This window comes from Loxodonta africana, chromosome 7 (genome assembly GCF_030014295.1).
Source record: "Loxodonta africana isolate mLoxAfr1 chromosome 7, mLoxAfr1.hap2, whole genome shotgun sequence".
NCBI classification, from domain to species: domain Eukaryota; kingdom Metazoa; phylum Chordata; class Mammalia; order Proboscidea; family Elephantidae; genus Loxodonta; species Loxodonta africana.
In genome coordinates this window covers 87,998,832-88,018,460 of record NC_087348.1, presented here as the reverse complement: position 1 = coordinate 88,018,460, position 19,629 = coordinate 87,998,832, and the positions used below count along the sequence as shown (strand labels likewise).

At 37.8% G+C, this 19,629-nt stretch overlaps 1 protein-coding gene across 1 annotated transcript in view; it reads left to right on the top strand.

Moving 5' to 3' along the window:
* FCHSD2 (FCH and double SH3 domains 2) overlaps positions 1–19,629 on the top strand; it is a 289,630-nt gene that overhangs the window by 129,804 nt on the left and 140,197 nt on the right. Inside the window, exon 4 of the mRNA XM_064288657.1 lies at positions 17,560–17,636. Within this exon, the coding sequence (XP_064144727.1) occupies positions 17,560–17,636 (77 nt within the window). The remainder of the gene's footprint in view (positions 1–17,559; positions 17,637–19,629) is intronic.

Here is a 19,629-nt window from a genome sequence, read left to right as displayed (position 1 = left end):
GGTTATCAGTTTGAATCCACCAACCACTGCTTGGAAACCCTATGGGGGCAGTTCTGCCCAATCCTAAATGGTTGATATGAGTTGTCCTGTAGGGCTGCTGTGAGTCGGAATCAACTCAGTAGCAATGCGTTTGGTTTTTGGTTTATCTTAGTTAATGAGAATTCAACATTAAAAATATAGGTGTTCACCAAAATGGGTAATGATTCAGTTCAGCAGTTATTTAACTGAGCAGAGATGGTGAACTATGCTAGGTTTTTATAGCCCTGTTCTTTGAAGTGCTTATAGATAGCCCTCAAACAAAAGGTATAGTGATTTGAGATAGTGTATGATTATGTCAGAATGGATTGAGTGGTCAGAAGGTGTTTTAAACTTTTTAACTGGGTGATCTTGTACAAATTACTTAAACTTTTTTAACTTTTGTTACATCTGCATAAAGGTGGGTATTATGGATTGAATTGTGTCCCCCATAAATGTGTGTCAACTTGGCTAGGCCAGGATTCCCAGTATTGTGTGATTGTCCACCATTTTATCATCTGATGTGATTTTCTCATGTGTTGCACATCCTACCTCTATGATCTTAATGAGACGGGGTTAGGGACAATTACGTTAACGAGTCAGGACTCAATCTACAAGATAAGGTTGTGTCTTAAGCCAATCTCTTTTGACATATAAAAGAGAGAAGCAAGCAGAGAGACAGGGAAAACTCATACCACTAAGAAAGCAAGCCAGAAGTGAGCATGTCCTTTGGACCCAAAGTTCCTGCACTGAGAAACTCCTAGACCAGGGGAAGATTGATGACAAGGACCTTGCGCCAGAGCCAACAGAGAGAGAAAGCCTTCCCCTGGAGCTGATATCCTGAATTCAGACTTCTAGTCTCTTAAACTATGAGAATAAATTTCTCTTTGTTAAAGCCAAAATTTTAAACATTGTTAATCTTTCCCCCAGCCTTCCCCAAAGGGATCTATGGCCTTTTACAAGAGTGACTGTTCATTGAGGAAAAGGAAATAACCAGAATTTTCAGGGATTACTGGATATAGGCTTTGAACTGACATTAATTCCAGAAGACCCAAAACATCACTGTGGCCCACCAATCAGAATGAAGGCATATGGAGATTAGGTTATTAATGGGGTCTTAGCTCATGTCCATCTCACAGTAGATCCAGTGTGTCTCCAAACCCATCCTGTAGTGATCTCCCGAGTTAATAAGCAGTTTGCCTTCAGCTGGCAAGGCCAGCAATACACCTTCAGTTGCCTGCCTCAAGCTACATCAACTCTCCAGCCCTATGTTATAATTTAGTCCACAAGGACATTGATTGCCTTTTGCTTCCATATGCCATCACATTGGTCCATTGCATTGATGATGACATTATGCTGATTGGACCTAGTAAGGAAGAACTGTCATGATTCTGGACTTACTGGTAAAAGAATTTCGTGCTAGAGGATGGGAAATTAATCCCAAAAAATTTCAGGTGCCTTCCACCTCAGTGGGATTTCTTGGGGTCCAGTGGTGTGTGGGGCATGTCAAGATATTCTTTCTAAAGTGAAGAATAAGTTATTGCATCTGGTTCCTCCCACAACTGAAAAAGAGGCACAACGCATAGTGGACCTCTTTGGATTTTGGAGGCAACATATTCCTCATTTGGGTGTGCTGCTCTGACCTATTTATCAAGTGACTTGAAAAGCTGCTAGTTTTTAGTGGGGCCCAGAACAAGAGAAGGCTCTGCAACAGGTTTAGGCTGCCCTTCAAGCCACTCGGCCACTTGGACCATATGATCCAGCTGATCCAATGGTGCTTGAAGTGTCAGTGGCAGATAGAGATGCCGTTTGGAGTCTTTGGCAGGCCTCTATTGGTGAATCACAGTGCAGACCCTTCGGATTTTGGAGCAAAGCCCTGCCGTCCTCTGCAAATATTTACTGTCCTTTTGAGAAAAACTTTTTGCCGTGTTACTGGGCCTTAGTAGAGACTGAACACTTAACCATGACATACCAAGTCACCATGCAGCCTGAGGTGCCCCTCATGAACTGGGTGTTGTCTGGCCCACAGAGTCATAAAGTTGAACATGCACAGCAGCACTCCATCATTAAATGGAAGTGGTATATACAAGATCAGGCCCGAGCAGGACCTGACGGCACAAGTAAGTTGCGTGAGAAAGTGGCCCAAATGCCCATGGTCACCATTCCTGTCACATTACATTCCATCTCCCAGTCTGCACCTTTGGCCTCATGGGGAGTTATCAGTTGACTGAGGAAGAGAAAACTCGTGTCTGGTTTACAGATAGTTCTGCAGATATCCAGGTGCCACTCAAAAGTGGACAGCGGCAGCACTACAGCCCCTTTCTGGGACCTCCCTGAAGGACAATGGTGAAGGGAAATCCTCCTGATGGGTAGAACTTCAAGCAGTGTACCTGGTTGTTCACTTTGCTTGGAAGGAGAAATGGCCAGATGTGCAATTGTATACTGATTCATGGGCTGCAGCCAGTGGTATGGCTGGAACGTCAGGGACTTGGAAGGAACAGGACTGGAAAATTGAAGACAGGGAGAAATGGGAAGAGGCATGTGGATAGACCTCCCTGAGTGGGCTAAAGAAGCAAAGATGTTTGTATCTCGTGTGAATGCTCACCAACAGGTGACCTCAGCAGAGGATAATTTTAACAATCTGGATAGGATGGGTCATTCTGTGAAAACCACTCATCCTTTTTGCCCAGCTACTTCGATCATTATTCAGTGGGCTCATGAACAAAGTGTCCATGGTGGCAGGGATGAAGGTTATGCATGGGCCCAGCAACATGGACTTCCACTCACTAAGGCCAACTTGGCTCTAGCCACTGCTGGGTGCCCAATCTGCCAGCAGCAGAGACCAACACTGAATCCATGATATGGCACCATCCCTCCAGGTGATCCGCCAGCAACCTGGTGGCAAGTTGATTACATTGGACCACTCTTATCATGGAAAGGGCAGTGTTTTGTTCTTACTGGAACAGACACTTCCTCTCTATATGGATTTTCCTTCCCTGCATGTAGTGCTTCTGCCAAAACTACCATGCATGCACTTAAAGAATACCTTATCCATTGTCATGGTATCCCACAGAGCATCATCTCGGATTAAGGAACTCATTTCACAGCAGAAGAAGTGTGACGGTGGGCCCATGCTCATGGAATTTACTAGTCTTAGCGTGTTCTCCATCATCCTGAAGCAGCTGGCTTATTAAAACAATAGAATGGCCTTCTAAAGACAATTACAGTGCCAGCCATGTGGCAGTACCTTGAAGGGCTGGAGCAGTGTTCTCCAGGACACTGTGTATGTTCTAAACTAGTGTCCAGTATACAGTATACAGTGCTTGATGGCAGTGGGGTTTTCTTCTATATATTTATACACTTCACCTGTTTTGCTTCCCTAGAGAACCCAGCCTAAGTCAGTGGGTGTTGGAAAAATTAGTTGAGTTAACAAATATGAAGAACCTGGCATAAAATAAGCATTCAGATATTAACTCTAATAAATGGTTATACATGTTTTCCATCTGGTAAGGGAAATTGAAGAAAAATGGCTTTCATTTGCCCTGAATGCCTTAGTCGTGTTTTGGCTGTTTCTTCTGACTTTCCCCTTCTGTTTCCAGATAACTAGGAGTCAACACATGGAATTATTATTTACTTACTGATTTAACACATTCCAGTTTCTGCTCTGAAAAAGGGACTGCTTTTTCAGCTGTCTTTGAGATCAAAGAGGCAGTTTAATCATGCTGATTAATATAACATTTTTCATACTGTTCAAAAACAACAGCAACCAATGTCTTTTTCCACCCAGTAAAATTTTTCATGCTGGAGAGTGTTAAAGTAAGTATCAACTAATCCTGGTCTTGAAAATATAACTTCAATAAAAAGGTAGAAAAAAACTAAATTTTAATGATGCTTAGTGACTCGATTTTCTAACTAAGCCAAAATAATAGGCATTTTGCTCTAAAAATCTATAAGCCTTAATTTGTTTTTCAGTTGTAATATTTTAAAATAAACTCATCCAAATTCAATTTTTGGCATCTAATAATTTTAATCTTTACTAAAAGATTAAAAGATGATTGTAACGCACAGGGGAAAATGCTGCTTTTCTTACTAGTTTCTTCCAGAAATTTGGAAAGAAAAGAAAAACTCAAAAAATGTGGACAGAAATGAAACATTCACAGAATTATAGGCATCATTTCTTGATTGAACGATCTACAGGAAAAAAAGGAAAATGAATTAAAAATTCTTGAAATAGTAGAACTAGGCTAAGCCAGAGTGCCTTCTAGTCTATAGGATTTTTTCTCTTTTTCTTTTATTGTGGTAAAAATATATATAATATAACCTTTACCAATTCAACAATTGTTACATGGGTTTTCTCTTTGTTAAAGTCTGCATATAAGTCACTTTGGGAACAAGCAGAGGGAGCTCTACAGGAGAAAATAAAACTTTCTGGGGGAGATAAGATTGAAGTAAACTTGAATATAAATAAATAACTGACATTTAATATTTAACATTAGGTAGATTTGGCCTTATGCCTCCTATACGAAAAGGTGTATTGTGTTAAACAAACTACTAAGTTATATACTCATATTGGCAAGAAATATCCAGAACTAGCTATTCAACATGTCCTCTGTAAGTCCAACAGGATTTATGTACACATTTTCTCTTATGAAGTGGTCACAATAATAGTAGCATTCACTGGAGATCTAAGCGTATTTTGGACAAATGAACTTGCATGTCTCCTATTTCTGTCAAAGGCAATGTTTTGAGTTTTGTTTAAGTAGAGTAAATAAGCTAAAGATGTTACCACTCCACTTACAATTAAAACTATAACTTTCCAAGGAAACACTTTTTTAAATGTGTTTTTATGATTCTGTCTTAAGCACTGTGATAATAACCGTGTTTTTTACAATCGATTAAGTAAAAAAGACATAAAAGGGTCTGTTTTTTAAGAGAGACTAAATTCATAGAAAAGTACTTTGAGAGTAGAGATCTCTTGGGCACTAAAGAAAAACTCCCTGTGTAACTGTGAGCTTCAGAGAGCAATTGGATCCTTGCAAGCCAAATTTTCTTAACCAACCCATCTTCCACATTTCCCCTACCATTTTTTACATCACCAATTTTTTCACCCAGGTTATACCGTACTCTGGATCGCTCTTCTTCTTCTCAGGTGCTCAAATTCCTGTTTGCTCTTTTAGACCCAGTTCTAGTTAGTGTACCTTGTTCTATATAGGTTTTCCTGACATTTCTCACTTTGGAGAGGTAGTGACTTCTCCTCTGTTCTTATACTTCTGTTAAGCCTAGTACTGCCTGTGTTATAATCCAACAACCATTTCTTCAATTAAATAGCCATTTGTTGAGTGCGTCCTCTGTGTGAGGAACTGAGGATACAGAGATTATATAACTGTCCTCAAAGAGCTCAGGGTGTCCGACTAGGGGAACAGCTATACGTTTTATATATAAATATATATATATATAATTTTTATTGTGCTTTAAGTGAAAGTTTACAAATCAAGTCAATCTCTCGCACAAAAACTTATATACACCTTGCTACATACTCCCAATTACTCTCCCCCTGATGAGACAGCCCGCTCTCTCCCTCCACTCTTTCTTTTCATGTCCATTTCGCCAGCTTCTAACCCCCTCTACCTTCTCATCTCCCCTCCAGGCAGGAGATGCCAACATAGTCTCAAGTGTCCACCTGATTCAAGAAGCTCACTCTTCACCAGCATCCCTCTCCAACCCATTGTCCAGTCCAGTCCATGCCTGAAGACTTGGCTTTGGGAATGGTTCCTCTCCTAGGCCAACAGACGGCTGGGGGCCATGACCACCAGTGTCCTTCTAGTCTCAGTCATACCATTAAGTCTGGTCTTTTTATGAGAATCTGGGGTCTGCATCTCAATGTTCTCCTGCTCCCTCAGGGGTTCTCTGTTGTGTTCCCTGTCAGGGCAGTCATCGGTTGTAGCTGGGCACCATCTAGTTTTTCTGGTCTCAGGATGATGTAGTCTCTGGTTCATGTGGCCCTTTCTGTCTCTTGGGATCGTAATTACCTTGTGTCCTTGGTGTTCTTCATTCTCCTTTGATCCAGGTGGGTTAAGACCAATTGATGCATCTTAGATGGCTGCTTGCTAACGTTTAAGACCCCAGGCACCGCTCTTCAAAGTGGGATGCAAAATGTTTTCTTAATAGATTTTTATTACGCCAATTGACTTAGATGTTCCCTGAAACCATGGTCCCCAAACCCCTGCCCCAGCTACACTGGTCTTCAAAGCATTCAGTTTATTCAGGAAACTTCTTTGCTTTTGGTTTAGTCCAGTTGTGCTGACCTCCCCTGTATTGTGTGTTATCCTTCCCTTCACCTAAAGTAGTTCTTACCTACTATCTAATCAGTGAGTACCTCTCTTCCACCCTCCCTCCCTCCCCCCTCTTGTAACCACAAAAGAATGTTTTCTTCTCAGTTTAAACTATTTCTCAAGTTCTTATACTAGTGGTCTTATACAATATTTGTCCTTTTGCAACTAATTTCACTCAGCATAATGCCTTCCAGGTTCCTCCATGTTATGAAATGTTTCACAGACTCATCACTGTTCTTTATCGATGCGTAGTATTCCATTGTGTGAATATACCATAATTTATTTATCCATTCATCCGTTGATGGGCACCTTGGTTGCTTCAGTGTTTTTGGTGTTGTAAACAGTGCTGCAATAAACATGGGTGTGCATATATCTGTTCGTGTAAAGCCTCTTATCTCTCTAGGATATATTCCAAGGAGTGGGATTGCTGAATCGTATGGTAGTTCTATGTCTAGCTTGAAAGCCAAATCGATTTCCAAAGCGGTTGTACCATTTTACATTCCCACCAGCAGTGTGTGTTTGTTGTTGCTGTTGTTAGGTGCCGTTGAGTCGGTTCCGACTCGTAGCAACCCTATGCACAACAGAACGAAACACTGCCTGGTCCTGTGCCATCCTTACACTCATTGTTATGCTTGAGCTCTTTGTTGCAGCCACTGTGTCAATCCACGTCGTTGAAGGTCTTCCTCTTTTCCGCTGACCCTGTGATCTGCCAAGCATGATGTCCTTCTGCAGGGACTGATCCCTCCTGACAACATGTCCAAAGTATGTAAGACGCAGCCTTGCCATCCTTGCCTCTAAGGAGCATTCTGGCCACACTTCTTCCAAGACAGATTTGTTTGTTCTTCTGGCAGTACACAGTATATTCGATATTCTTCGCCAACACCACAATTCAAAGGCATCAACTCTTCTTCAGTCTTCCTTATTCATTGTACAGCTTTCACATGCATATGATGTGATTGAAAATACCATGGGTTGGGCCAGGCGCACCTTAGTCTTCAGGGTGACATCTTTGCTCTTCAACACTTTGAAGAGGTCCTTTGCAGCACATTTACCCAATGCAATGCGTCTTTTGATTTCTTGACTGCTGCTTCTATGGGTGCTGATTGTGGATCCAAGTAAAATGAAATCCTTGACAGCTTCAATCGTTTCTGCGTTTATCATGATGTTGCTCGTCGGTCCAGTTGTGAGGGTTTTTGGTTTCTTTACGTTGAGGTGCAGTCCATACTGAAGGCTGTGGTCTTTGATCTTCATTAGTAAATGCTTCAAGTCCTCTTCGCTTTCAGCAAGCAAGGTTGTGTCATCTGCATAACACAGGTTGTTAATGAGTCTTCCTCTAATCCTAATGCCCCGTTCTTCTTCATATAGTCCAGCTTCTCGTATTATTTGTTCAGCATACAGATTAAATAGGTATGGTGAAAGAACACAACCCTGACGTTCACCTTTCCTGACTTTAAACCCATCAGTATCCCCTTGTTCTGTCCGAACAACTGCCTCTTGATCTGTGTAAAGGTTCCTCATGAGCACAATTAAGTGTTCTGGAATTCCCATTCTTTGCAATGTTATCCATAATTTGTTATGATCCACACAGTCAAATGCCTTTGCATAGTCAATAAAACACAGGTAAACATCCTTCTGGTATTCTCTGCTTTCAGCCAGGATCCGTCGGACATCAGCAATGATGCCGCTGGTTCCACGTCCTTTTCTGAAACTGGCCTGAATTTCTGGCAGTTCCCTGTCGATATACTGCTGCAGCAGTTTTTGAATAATCTTCAGCAAAATTTTGCTTGTGTGTAATATTAATGATATTGTCCTATAATTTCCACATTCAGTTGGATTACCTTTCTTGGGAATAGGCATAAATATGGATCTCTTCCAGTCAGTTGGCCAGGAAGCTGTCTTCCATATTTCTTGGCATAGATGAGTGAGCACCTCCAGCGCTGCATCTGTTTGTTGAAACATCTCAGTTGATATTCCATCAATTCCTGGAGCCTTGTTTTTCGCCAATGCCTTCAGAGCAGGTTGGACTTCTTCCTTCAGTACCATCAGTTCCTGATCATATGCTACCTCTTGAAATGGTTGAATATCGACTAATCCTTTTTGGTATAATGACTCTGTGTATTCCTTCCATCTTCTTTTGATGCTTCCTGTGTCATTTAATATTTTCTCCATGGAATCCAGCAGTGTATAAGTGTTGCAGTCTCTCCACAGCCTCTCCAACATTTATTGTTTTGTGTTTTTTGGATTAATGCCAGCCTTGTTGGAGTGAGATGAAATCTCATTGTAGTTTTGATCTGCATTTCTCTAATGGCTAATGATTGTGAACATTTCCTCATACATCTGTCAGCTACCTGCATGTCTTCTTTAGTGAAGTGTCTATTTGTATCTTTTGCCCATTTTTTAATTGGGTTACTTGTCTTTTTGTAGTTGAGTTTTTGCAGTATCACGTAGATTTTAGAGATCAGCTGCTGATGGGAAATGTCATAGCTAAAAACTTTTTCCCAGTCTGTAGGTAGTCTTTTTACTCTTTTGGTGAAGTCCGTGGATGAGCATAGGTGTTTGATTTTTAGGGGCTCCCAGTTATCTAGTTTTTGTTCTGCATTCTTAATAATGTTTTGTGTACTGCTTATGCCATGTATTAGGGCTCCTAACATTGTCTGACATGGGAAACAGGTATATGTTTTATGAATATATACATATAGGTGCAATATTTTTAAATACAATGAGTTCATTTTTCAAAAAAGAGGATTCTAGTTGCCGTCTAGTAGATTCTGATTCATGGCAACCCCATGTATGTCCAAGTAGAACCGTGTACTCCATAGGGTTTTCAGTGACTGATGTTTCTGAAATAGAACACCAGACCTTTCTTCTGAGGTGTGTCTGGGGATTTGAACCTCTAATCTGTTGGTTAGCAGTTGAATGTGTTAACCATTTAAACCACCAAGATTCTTAACAAAAGGGCTAAGCCCCTTTTAAAGACATGGTTCCAAATTCCGTTAGATTCAGTGCCCCCTTTTATAACATTTATTTTGTAATACTTGCTTTACTATCCTGAAATGAAATTCATAGATAATATAACCTGTCGGTGCACATAATTTAAACCATACACACAATATAATGCCCTAACTGTAACTAGAAAAGGATAAATAAAAGTTGTAATAAGATAATATGCATTTCAACATATAAATGCTTGGCCACAACCACAGTAGGAGGCCCAGTGAAGTAGTCAGATGTCTACTCACATAATTATCCCTTATTCTTTTATAATGAGTAACTTTGGATTTAAGAGAAGATAATATTCAACTGAATGTTGTTGACTTTTACTCTTTATATATAACTTTGAAAATAAGGCTTAAGTAAGTACATTGTTATATATATAAAGTCATTGTGAATTTGGTAGCTGCAAATGCAGACTGATATGGGTGTGTTGTTTTGGTAATCAAATACCAGGAGCATTGTGGCCATAAAGGACTTGTTTTTCCAAAACGGCGAGCAACCTTGATGAACATTTGATAGAACAAAGTACAATTGGCCCTCTGTATTCACGTGCTCCACATCCATGGATTCAACCAACCATGGATGGAAAATATTCAAAAAAGAAAGTTCCAAAAAGCAAAATTTGAATTTGCCACACACCCAGCACTTCACTGAATCCATGCAAATGAAATGTTGTGCAGGCATACCCTGCTGTAGCCTCCCTCCATTTCACAGACCCTCAGTCTCTCTCCAGCTTTCGTTGTTTGAGTGTTGTATGCCTCGAGTCTTGTCGTTAATTGCCTCAACAGTATAGTACTGTGTAACAACTACTTATATAGCATTTGCATTGTATTAGGTATAAGTATTCTAGAAATGATTTAACGTACGAAGGAGGATGTGCGTAGGTTATATGCCAGCACTATGCCATTTTACGTAAGGAACCTAAGCATCCACAAATTTTGGTAGCCACAGGGCTGGGGTTGGGGGAAGGTGCTGGAACCAATTCCCCATGGATACCGAGGGATGACAGTACAACAATACTCTCTTGTTTTATACTAGTTATAGTCCTGGAAAATACAGTATATTTTAAAACCGTGCAAAATATACTTCATGAGTATATGAAAAATGGAATTAGGTTCTAGGCTCAGAAAATTATAAACAGGTTTTCTTCTTCTCAATGTCCAGTGTGATGTTCAAAGTTACGGTGGACAAGAGGTTGTTCTTTACTCAGGATTATCTGATATGATGCAGTTGGTTAGCATCCATGAGCTCCTGTTTATCATTGCAACAATCTAAAATGCCCCTCAGATTTCAGAAACAGCCCCTGAGGGTGGTACTGAGCTGCCCCAGTTGAGAACCACTGATTTAAAGTAAAAATTAGTTTTCTGTGTAGGCTTCCCCCTTGTCACAGGTTTTTAGATTTCTGCTTTCTTTACAAAACACTACTCAGTAGCTCCAGGCTACTTATCACAAAAGGAGATATAATCTTGCTCAGAGAAGGAGGGGCACAAAGAAGAAAGAAGCAAATTAATTACATTTACCTTTCTAAGCCTTGTAAAATTAGCCTCTGGAGAGGAAGGAGAGCCACTAGAGTTGAGGGAGGGAAGAGCCTCTGTCCTTGCCTGAAGTATACAGGCAATAGAGTTTCTCAGTACTTGCTTTATTATTATTTTTTACCATATGGAAATATCAGTATCCTGGTTATAATATTGTATTATAGTTTTGCAAGATGTTACCTTTGGGAGAAACTGGGTAAAGGCTACACGTGATCTCTCTGTATTATTTCTTACAACAGCATGTGAATCTACAATATCTCAAAATAAAAAATTTAGTTAAAAAAATATATGGGAACCGCTCATACATTTTGCCTTTTCTAGGCATGTATAACAACCATGTACTTCAAAGCAGCCTATTTTATTCAGTCTTGAGAATTCTAAGAGTCTCCTTTTCTGTTGTATCCAAAAGTTGTAAGAAATCATAATTTTTAAAAAGAACCACATATCTTCATTTTGTTAATACTTGAATAATCATTTAAAAATAAGGTCAGAAGGAATCTCTTGGATATTTGAGAGAAAGTATAGCAGAGTAGTTAAGAGCATGGTCTTGGGAGTCAGAGAGCATGGGTTCAAATCCCAGTTCTGTATAATTTGTGTGACTACATGACCTTGGGCAAGTTACTTCTTTCCAAGCTCCCACATGTATAATAATATTACCTATCTCAAATGATTGTTGTAAGGATTAAACGAGGTGACCTATGAAAAAAGTAAGTATAAGTGTCTAAGAAATGCGAGCTATTATTTCAAAGAAATACCAAGAATAGAGCATAAGGGCAAGCTTACCCTGTAGTGTCTTAGAAGCTTCATCTCTAGGAACCTAATTCTAACTTTGTTTCTGTGCTTTTCAGGTCCCTTCTCTGTGGTATTTATTACCCACAACATTTAGAAGATTAAATAAAACGAATTAGTTGGGTGGATACATGAGGACCATCTTCTCTCATGTGCACTATAGAGTTTTCAACAGAATGTAGGACCACTAGACTTGAGCTTTGTTGCTGATGCTGCTTCTGGTCAGGGTCATACTGCCCTCCAGCCCAAGAGGCCAGCTGAGAGAAGAAAACCCTTTGGGTGGGGGTGTATCCAGGTAGACTTAATTAAGGAGTATATGTGGATAAAGATCAGAAGAACAAATGATATGTGATAAAGGAAGAGAGGTAGGCAAGAGGCAAACCATGAAAGCCCAGTAAGAGGACCTTAAATATAACGACATATACTAAGAACAACAGAACCTCACTGAAAGGTTTTAAATAAAGAGGGACAGTTTGCGTTTTTCAAAGATCATTTTCTTAGCTTTGTGGAAAACAGCTTTTTAAAAAGGAAAGAAAAGGTATGGAAACCACTTAGAAAGCTATTGGAATATCCTGATAGAGATGGTGATAGTGAACTGTGGTGGAGGCATCGGAGGCAGAGGGAACCAGATTTATTACAAAGGTATTTAGCGGGGGAAATTAATATGATTGGTGGTGGTCTAGCTATGTGTTCTTCTAGAAGTTTTATAGTTTTGTGTTTTACATTTAGGTCTATGAGCCATTTTGAGCTAATAAGTTGTGAGGTACGTGTCAGGGTGTCCCCCCTCCCCCCTGCAGGTACGGTCATCCAATTATTGTAGCACCATTTGTTGAAAAGACTATCCTTTCTCCGTTGATTTGCCTTTGCATCTTTACCAGCTGACCACTTTTGAGGGTATATTTCTGGACTCTCTGTTCTATTCCATTGATATATGTGTCACTCATCTTGCCAGCACCACACTGTCTTGATTACTCTAGCTTTCCAGTATGCTTTAAAATTGAGCAATGTGAGTCCTCTGACTTTGTTCCTGTTTTTTAGAGTTGTTTGAGCTATCGTAGTACCTTTGCCTTTCCATATACATTTTAGAATCACTCTCATCATATATGATGCTAGATGTAGATTTTTCATATATATTCTTTGACTAAAGATATTTCCTTGTAGTCATAGTTTTTTTTTTGAGAGCTTTTACTATGAATGGGTGTTAAATTTCTTCTACTTTTTATTCTGTATTTAGTCCTCAAATCAAATAGGATAGGCATTTAAAATGTCAATAAATTTTGTTTCTTATGTAACTAACTTAAATAAAAAAGAGAAAAGGCTAAAATATGAAGGAGCCCTGGTGGTACAGTGGTTAAGCATTTGGCTGCTAACCGAAAGGTTGATGGTTCAAACCCACCAGCCCACTCCACAGGAGAAAGATACAGCAGTTTGCTTCCATAAAGATTACAGCCTTGGAAACCCTATGCCTATAGGGTTGCTATGAGTCAGAATCATCTCGATGGCAATGGGTTATATATAACATGAGATTAATATTTAATAGAAAAGTAAGTAAAGGGAATTATTATGTAATTTAAAATAATAAACTGACTTCTTTTTTTACTTTAAATATAATTATATGCCACACAAAACGATGAAAAATATTTCAAAACTTATGGGTGGAGGTGAGATTCTCTCTTACTATTAAAGTAGCTGAATAATAGTAAAGAAATTCACTGTATACTATACATCAGTTTAAGAAGTATTTAACTTATGTAGTAGACTTGTTAATTCTTGAAGATCGTTTGCATAACAGTAGGCATTTCGTGACAAAAAGGTATAGTATATAAAGAAGTGGTTTCCTAACATTTTAAATAGTCATCTCAATGCAAAACGCTAGTAGTTTTGAGTATCAGTTTCTCTATATGCTGGGGGCAAGAAATGGATACAGAATAACCTGTGCCTGAGACATAATTTTTTTTTTTTTTTTTTTTTGAGACATGGAGCACACTTCTGCTCAGCTTGCTGTGGTAAATGGGCCAGAGGTTATGCCATCAGCCAGTTTGCCACTGTCTACCCAACAGTGGCTTTCTTTGTGATGCTTCACTTGTTAGAGCAATACAGCAAGTGTTATTGAGAGGTAAAACAAAGAAAAGTCTTACATCAGACACTGATGGCTTTTTATAAAGTTGGAATAGGATGTTATTGGATGTTCCAAGAGTATATTTATAGTACATCTGGAAGGCCCTACTCCAGAGTGAACAACATTGGAAATCAGACCAACACTATGAATCAGTGATGCTCAAGTAAATATAAATAAATATTATACATCTACTGGATGAGTTTTAGGGAGTAATGCTGGAGATATTTTTAAAAGAAACACTTTTTTGAAAGTTGTAATTTTGTGTTTCTTAGCAAATTAATGTGATGGATTTTGTTTTCTATATACAATTTTTTAAATCTAGTTTTACTCATCATATGTAGCTTTAAGCATAAAGTAAGAGAAACCAATTAACTTAAATACAAAATACTTTCAGAGGCATGAAATGTTACTTAAGACCTTTCCTGTAATGGTCACGGAGTATTTCTTGAGCATCTATGCAGATTAGACCTTGAACAGCTGCATAGGAATCATGATTTCTGCCTCTCTGAACTGACTTGAATAAAGTCTTTCATCTAAAGATCTCACTGTTTGCCTATTTCATGAATCCCTCATCTCATCTCTGAGGGGCTCATTCAGTTTAATACAGTTCTGCTTTGTGACTTAGAGCTCTAAAAATTGCTGTTGTAACTTAAAATGCACGACAAGTTAAGTTAAAGCCATTTCAGATTTTTTTTAAGAGTTACGTAAAACCTACTTGAAAGTAATACATTTGAAAAGACTTAGAATGATAACTTGGGGTTCTAGTTCAAACTTAAGTAGTTATGAGCTGTGTGATCTTAAGTTGGTTATACATCCTTTTAGTATACAGTTTATCTGTGGTTGTAACCACACTTTAAAAAGTTAAGGGAAATAACTGTGCAGATGTGCTTGTTAATTTGCTTTGTATAAATTTAGAGCGCTGTCTCTCTGCCTTCTGTCTTAGTCCTACTCATCATCTGAGGCTCATATCATAGCCCATATTTTGTCTGAAGTATTCTGCAACTGCTTTAATAGTGACCAAGTTGAAAAAAATCACTATCATATCATTTAAATGTGACTCCTTAAGAAAATATATGATCGTCTTTTCCTCACCTGAGTACTTACGTTGCCTTTTGCCACTTATTTGTCAGTTACCCAGGTGTTACCTCCTATTTTATGTGCGTACTTCTGTACTTCTTATTCCTCTCTATAGATCATGAGGTCTTTGAATTCAGGGACCTTGGCTTATTTAAGCCTTTACAAACAATGTGTAATGCCTTATAGAATAAACTTCTGCTAATTTTTATTGCATTGCTTTGAAATATCCACTAACATGGTTTCTTCTGGTAGTGTGAGAGATCAAATTTGACTATAATTTTACTAAGGACCTTTATTATATTAAAACCATAGAATGTTTGGGTCATGATGGTCATAATTTTAAAGTCTGGTACAGTCTTTGAGGATATGAAAATTAGGAACCAGAGAAATTTTGATCGAAAGATTTCTAACTCAAAATGGCAAAAAGAATTTAGGGCATTATAAATTAGAAACAGATAATATAGGTGTAATTTTTTTTTTTATTCAGTCAATGGGTATTATTGTCATCAACTAAATGCTAGGTTCTTTGTTATAACCTGGGGATATTGTGATTTGAAAAAAAAAAAAAAAAAAGGCCAAACTCCCTACCTGGTGGAGTTTATAGTCAGTAAGCAGACAAAACAATTTAAATCAGCAAGTAACAAAGTTAACAAGGGTTAGGAATAAATAGGGTGGTGTGAGAAAGTAACCATGGAGGGTGAGCTACTTTGTATACAGTGATTAGAAAAGGCCTCTCTGAGAATGATACAAACGAAGACTTGAAGGAAGAGGAAGTGCCTAGATTGTGGTCTCTAAATATGGTTTCTTTATAAAGAGAATCAGAATCTCTTGGGAACATAGCTTATCGCAGGTCTGGGACGGGAACTGTAAAAGAAAACAAATTATCAAAAGTCTATTGTGATCGTAATCTGGGAGCCAACTTGAAGGAGCTCTGACATACCACAATTGTGCTGAATATAGCATCAAAAAATAATGACTGCAATCAATTGAAATGCATCAGTTATTTAAAATCTATGAGTTCATAACGTAACTTTAAAAATTCCTCATTGTTCACCTTTGGACCAACCCAGAAAACTGGACAAAAAAGGGAATGAATCAAGTATTTGTCCTCATCTTCTTCTAAGAACTGTACCTCAGGGTAGCCAAGTAGTTCAGTAAAGATAGTTTTTTATATGAGAATTCCAGCTAATAAATGCAGAAGGATTGACAAAACTATTAACACTTTTCGACCCTTAATGAAATGTAGCATCTAGGCAATGAAGCTTTTCACATCTTCCTATGTATACTTCTGAATATTTTGTTAGGAGATTTAAAAATTAGTTTTAAATTGGGGAGGGTGAAAATTCAGCAGGTAGAAATGGGAGTGGTGAGATATTTTATACAGTGAAAATAGTATGAACAAGATGCAGAAGTAAAAAAATAGTGGACATATTTGTGGAACATTTAGTAGTTGGATTCAACAAACTACAGGGTATGTAAATGGAAGTATTGTGGATATACAGTTGTGTGTGAGTTCCCAGAACACACAGCATCTGGAAATGCTGAAACCAAACTGTAGCCAAGTTCAGGAGGAACCTGAGATATTCCAATGAACTTCTCTACAGTTTCTGCTACCTTTTGGACTCATTGAAATAATGGTAAACAGACATTCAGCAAAGGATTTAATTAAGCCAAATTAATTTGGCAGAAGACCCTAGTAGAAAGGTACTATATATGGGCTGAAACATTGATTTTACTTGAACAGCTTCTGATTAAAGCAGTCAGTCTCTTAATTAATATGATCTTCATTTCTGCATCTTATTTATTTTTTTGTAAATTGCACATGTAGAGATAAGTACCCCAAAGTTAATGACTTCTACATCCATTATGCTGGGCTCTATTGTAGTGTTAGGGCACCGTATATGTTCTTATCTAAAAATAATGTGTCTTATGTTCATAGTGATTAGTTTAACTTCACTTTCCAACGAAATAGTCTTCTCTCTTCAAATCCCCATGCCACAGTACCTATTACAGATCATTGTTTTGTTTTGTCCAAATTTATGTTATTTGAATAATAGTAAGTGGGTATATTTCTTTGTAAAACTAATTTTATCATTTGAAGTTATTTGTGCCAACATATTATTTTAAAAGGGAAGGAAAAAAAAAAACCCTTAAAGTCTGTCTTGAGAATTACCAGCATGAAACAGCACTGAGGTTTGTTCATTAATTTTACAATCCAGTATATATCTGTCTACTCCAAGGTGAATGCCTGTTTTTTGCCTTTCCTAGTATGTGAGAGTTAGGCTGCTGGGATTTAGAAATGCAGTACATACCAAAGCAGAGAAACAGTGGGAAACTGAGATGTCAAGCTATGTAATCAGAGCTCTTTGAAGGTGGACATCAACTGTGTTCCGTGTGATATACCAGAGGCAGTTTGTTTTTTTTGCTGGTCAAATAATTTGGTGAAGTGAGAAACAAATCAATTAAGTTCCAATTTTCTTATCCTTGTACTCACCCTTCCCCTAAAATGGGAGAAAAGAGAAGTCCGTGTCAATAATGAAACAAGGTTGTAGTGTTCTGTCATTATTATTGATCCTTTACTTCTGAACCGAATTATAAATTTGGAAAGATAGAATTTCTAAGTTATGTATTTTAAGGAAAAGAGCCTCTTTTATGCCGTAATACTTATTTTAGAATGTATATATATATATTTTAACAGGGTATCCAGAAGTTGGCTAGTCAATACCTGAAAAGAGATTGGCCTGGAGTAAAAGCTGATGATCGGAATGATTACAGGTAACTTAATACATAGTTCTTGCCCATTTTCTTTAAAAAAACAGTTCCACTCAGAGCCATGTCACATATAGATAATATAGACTCCAGTTTTTTGTTTTTTTAATTTTTTTTCTTCTTCTGCTATGTTTTTAGACATGATTTTTAGACATGATTTCAAAATTATCATTTTTTTTTACGTTCTACAACACATGTAGGTATTCTGTATAAAATAGATCATCTTAAACCAAGATGATGTTTTGTTTAATTAACAACCATATATGGGAATTTAGAGAAAGTAGATGACAGTTGAATACAAATTGTTTCCTCAGTGACCTATGATTGAAACATGTTACTTCAATAACAGTGAAACAGGGTTCATTGAAACAGTGCTCTACCATATCATTGATTCTTTACTTCTAAAACAAATTCTAAATTTGGGAAGATGGGGTTTTGTGAGCATAGGTAAAATAGTTTATAATTAATGTATTTTAAGGAAAGAGCTTACTTTATATCACAATACTTCTTTTAGAAATATATATATTTTACATGTCAAATATATATACATATGTACTACACCTATTCCTTACTTATCAACTATCTCATTATCCAACATTTCGCACTTATGACAATAGTAAAAAATCTACTATCTGACTATTTTGTGCATAACAACATATGTCTGGCACTAATGAACACTGAGTTTCAAGGTGAAAGCAATGCTAGCTGTAATGGTTAAGGTTATGTGTCTGTCACCTTGGCTGGACCATGACTCTCAGTGGTTTGGCAGGTATGTAATGATATCATCCTCCATTTTTTGTGATCTGATGTGATCATCCTCCGTTTTTGCATAATGCTCCTTTTCATATAATGACCTGGTCTTTGGAATCTAACTATGTCGATAAGTGCGGAATGGGTGTGTATGTGTGTGTGTGTTTTCCTTTTTTTTTAAACAGGGCATCTAGAAGTTGGCTAGTCAGTATCCCACATAGATTTTAAAGATAGTAGATGACAATGAAATAAATTTGCTTCCTTAGTTATCTACAGTTATCGTAGAAGTATTTGTAGTTTTATTCAGAATTTTATGTTATTTTTGAGGCTAATTTGCAAGTATTTGTTTATTGGCTTTTGTGCTCAGGGCTGTGCTTAGTGTTGAGGGGCATGATCTCAAAGTTTGTAGTCTAGTTGGGATTAAGACTAATGCCCGTGAAACAGTAGCAGAGAATCCAGGTAATTAAGAACTCAGTATTGAAGTATATGATTTGGAGTCTGAATATGAAATCAAGCTGCTGGATTGTCAGTAAAGGCTGATATCATCAGAGAATTTCTTAAGAATGTGGCAAAGAGGCTAGAAAACTGAAGAATATACAAGAAATCCTAATAGTTCTTCCCAGTTGCAGGATTGACCAATAACTTGGAAAGTAACATAATAGCCATAAATAATAAAACCCAAAACTTGTTGCCTTCAAGTCGATTCTGACTCATAGTGACCCAATAGGGCAGAGTAAAACTGCCCCATAGAGTTTCCAAGGCTGTAATCTTTATAGAAGCCGACTGCCACAGCTTTCTCCTGTGGAGTAGCTGGTGGATTCAAACCTTCCAGTTAGAGCCAAGCAATTAACAACTGCACCACCAGGGCTCCTTGCTGTAAATAATAAAAAAATAAATAAAAATAAATAATGGAACAGTATAAATGTTGTATAGCCTATTAAAGCAAAAAAAAAAAAAAATAAGAATAGAGGTTTTTTGTTTGTTTTGTTTTTGGTGGACTTCAGCTAAGGGGGAATAGAAAGAAGATGAAATTCTAGGCAAAAGAGACAAGCAGAGCAAAATCTTGAGGTGAGAATGAGAATGACATGTTCAGCATTGCTGGTACGAAGAAATCACCCTAATCAAGGAAGAGGTTGCTTGTTGGGGATTAAAGAAGGACTCTAATATATGGATAGGCGATATTCCAAATTTGTTTGAAATTCAGGATACCTGTTACCAAAGAAATAAGGATAAAAGGCTATGCTTACAG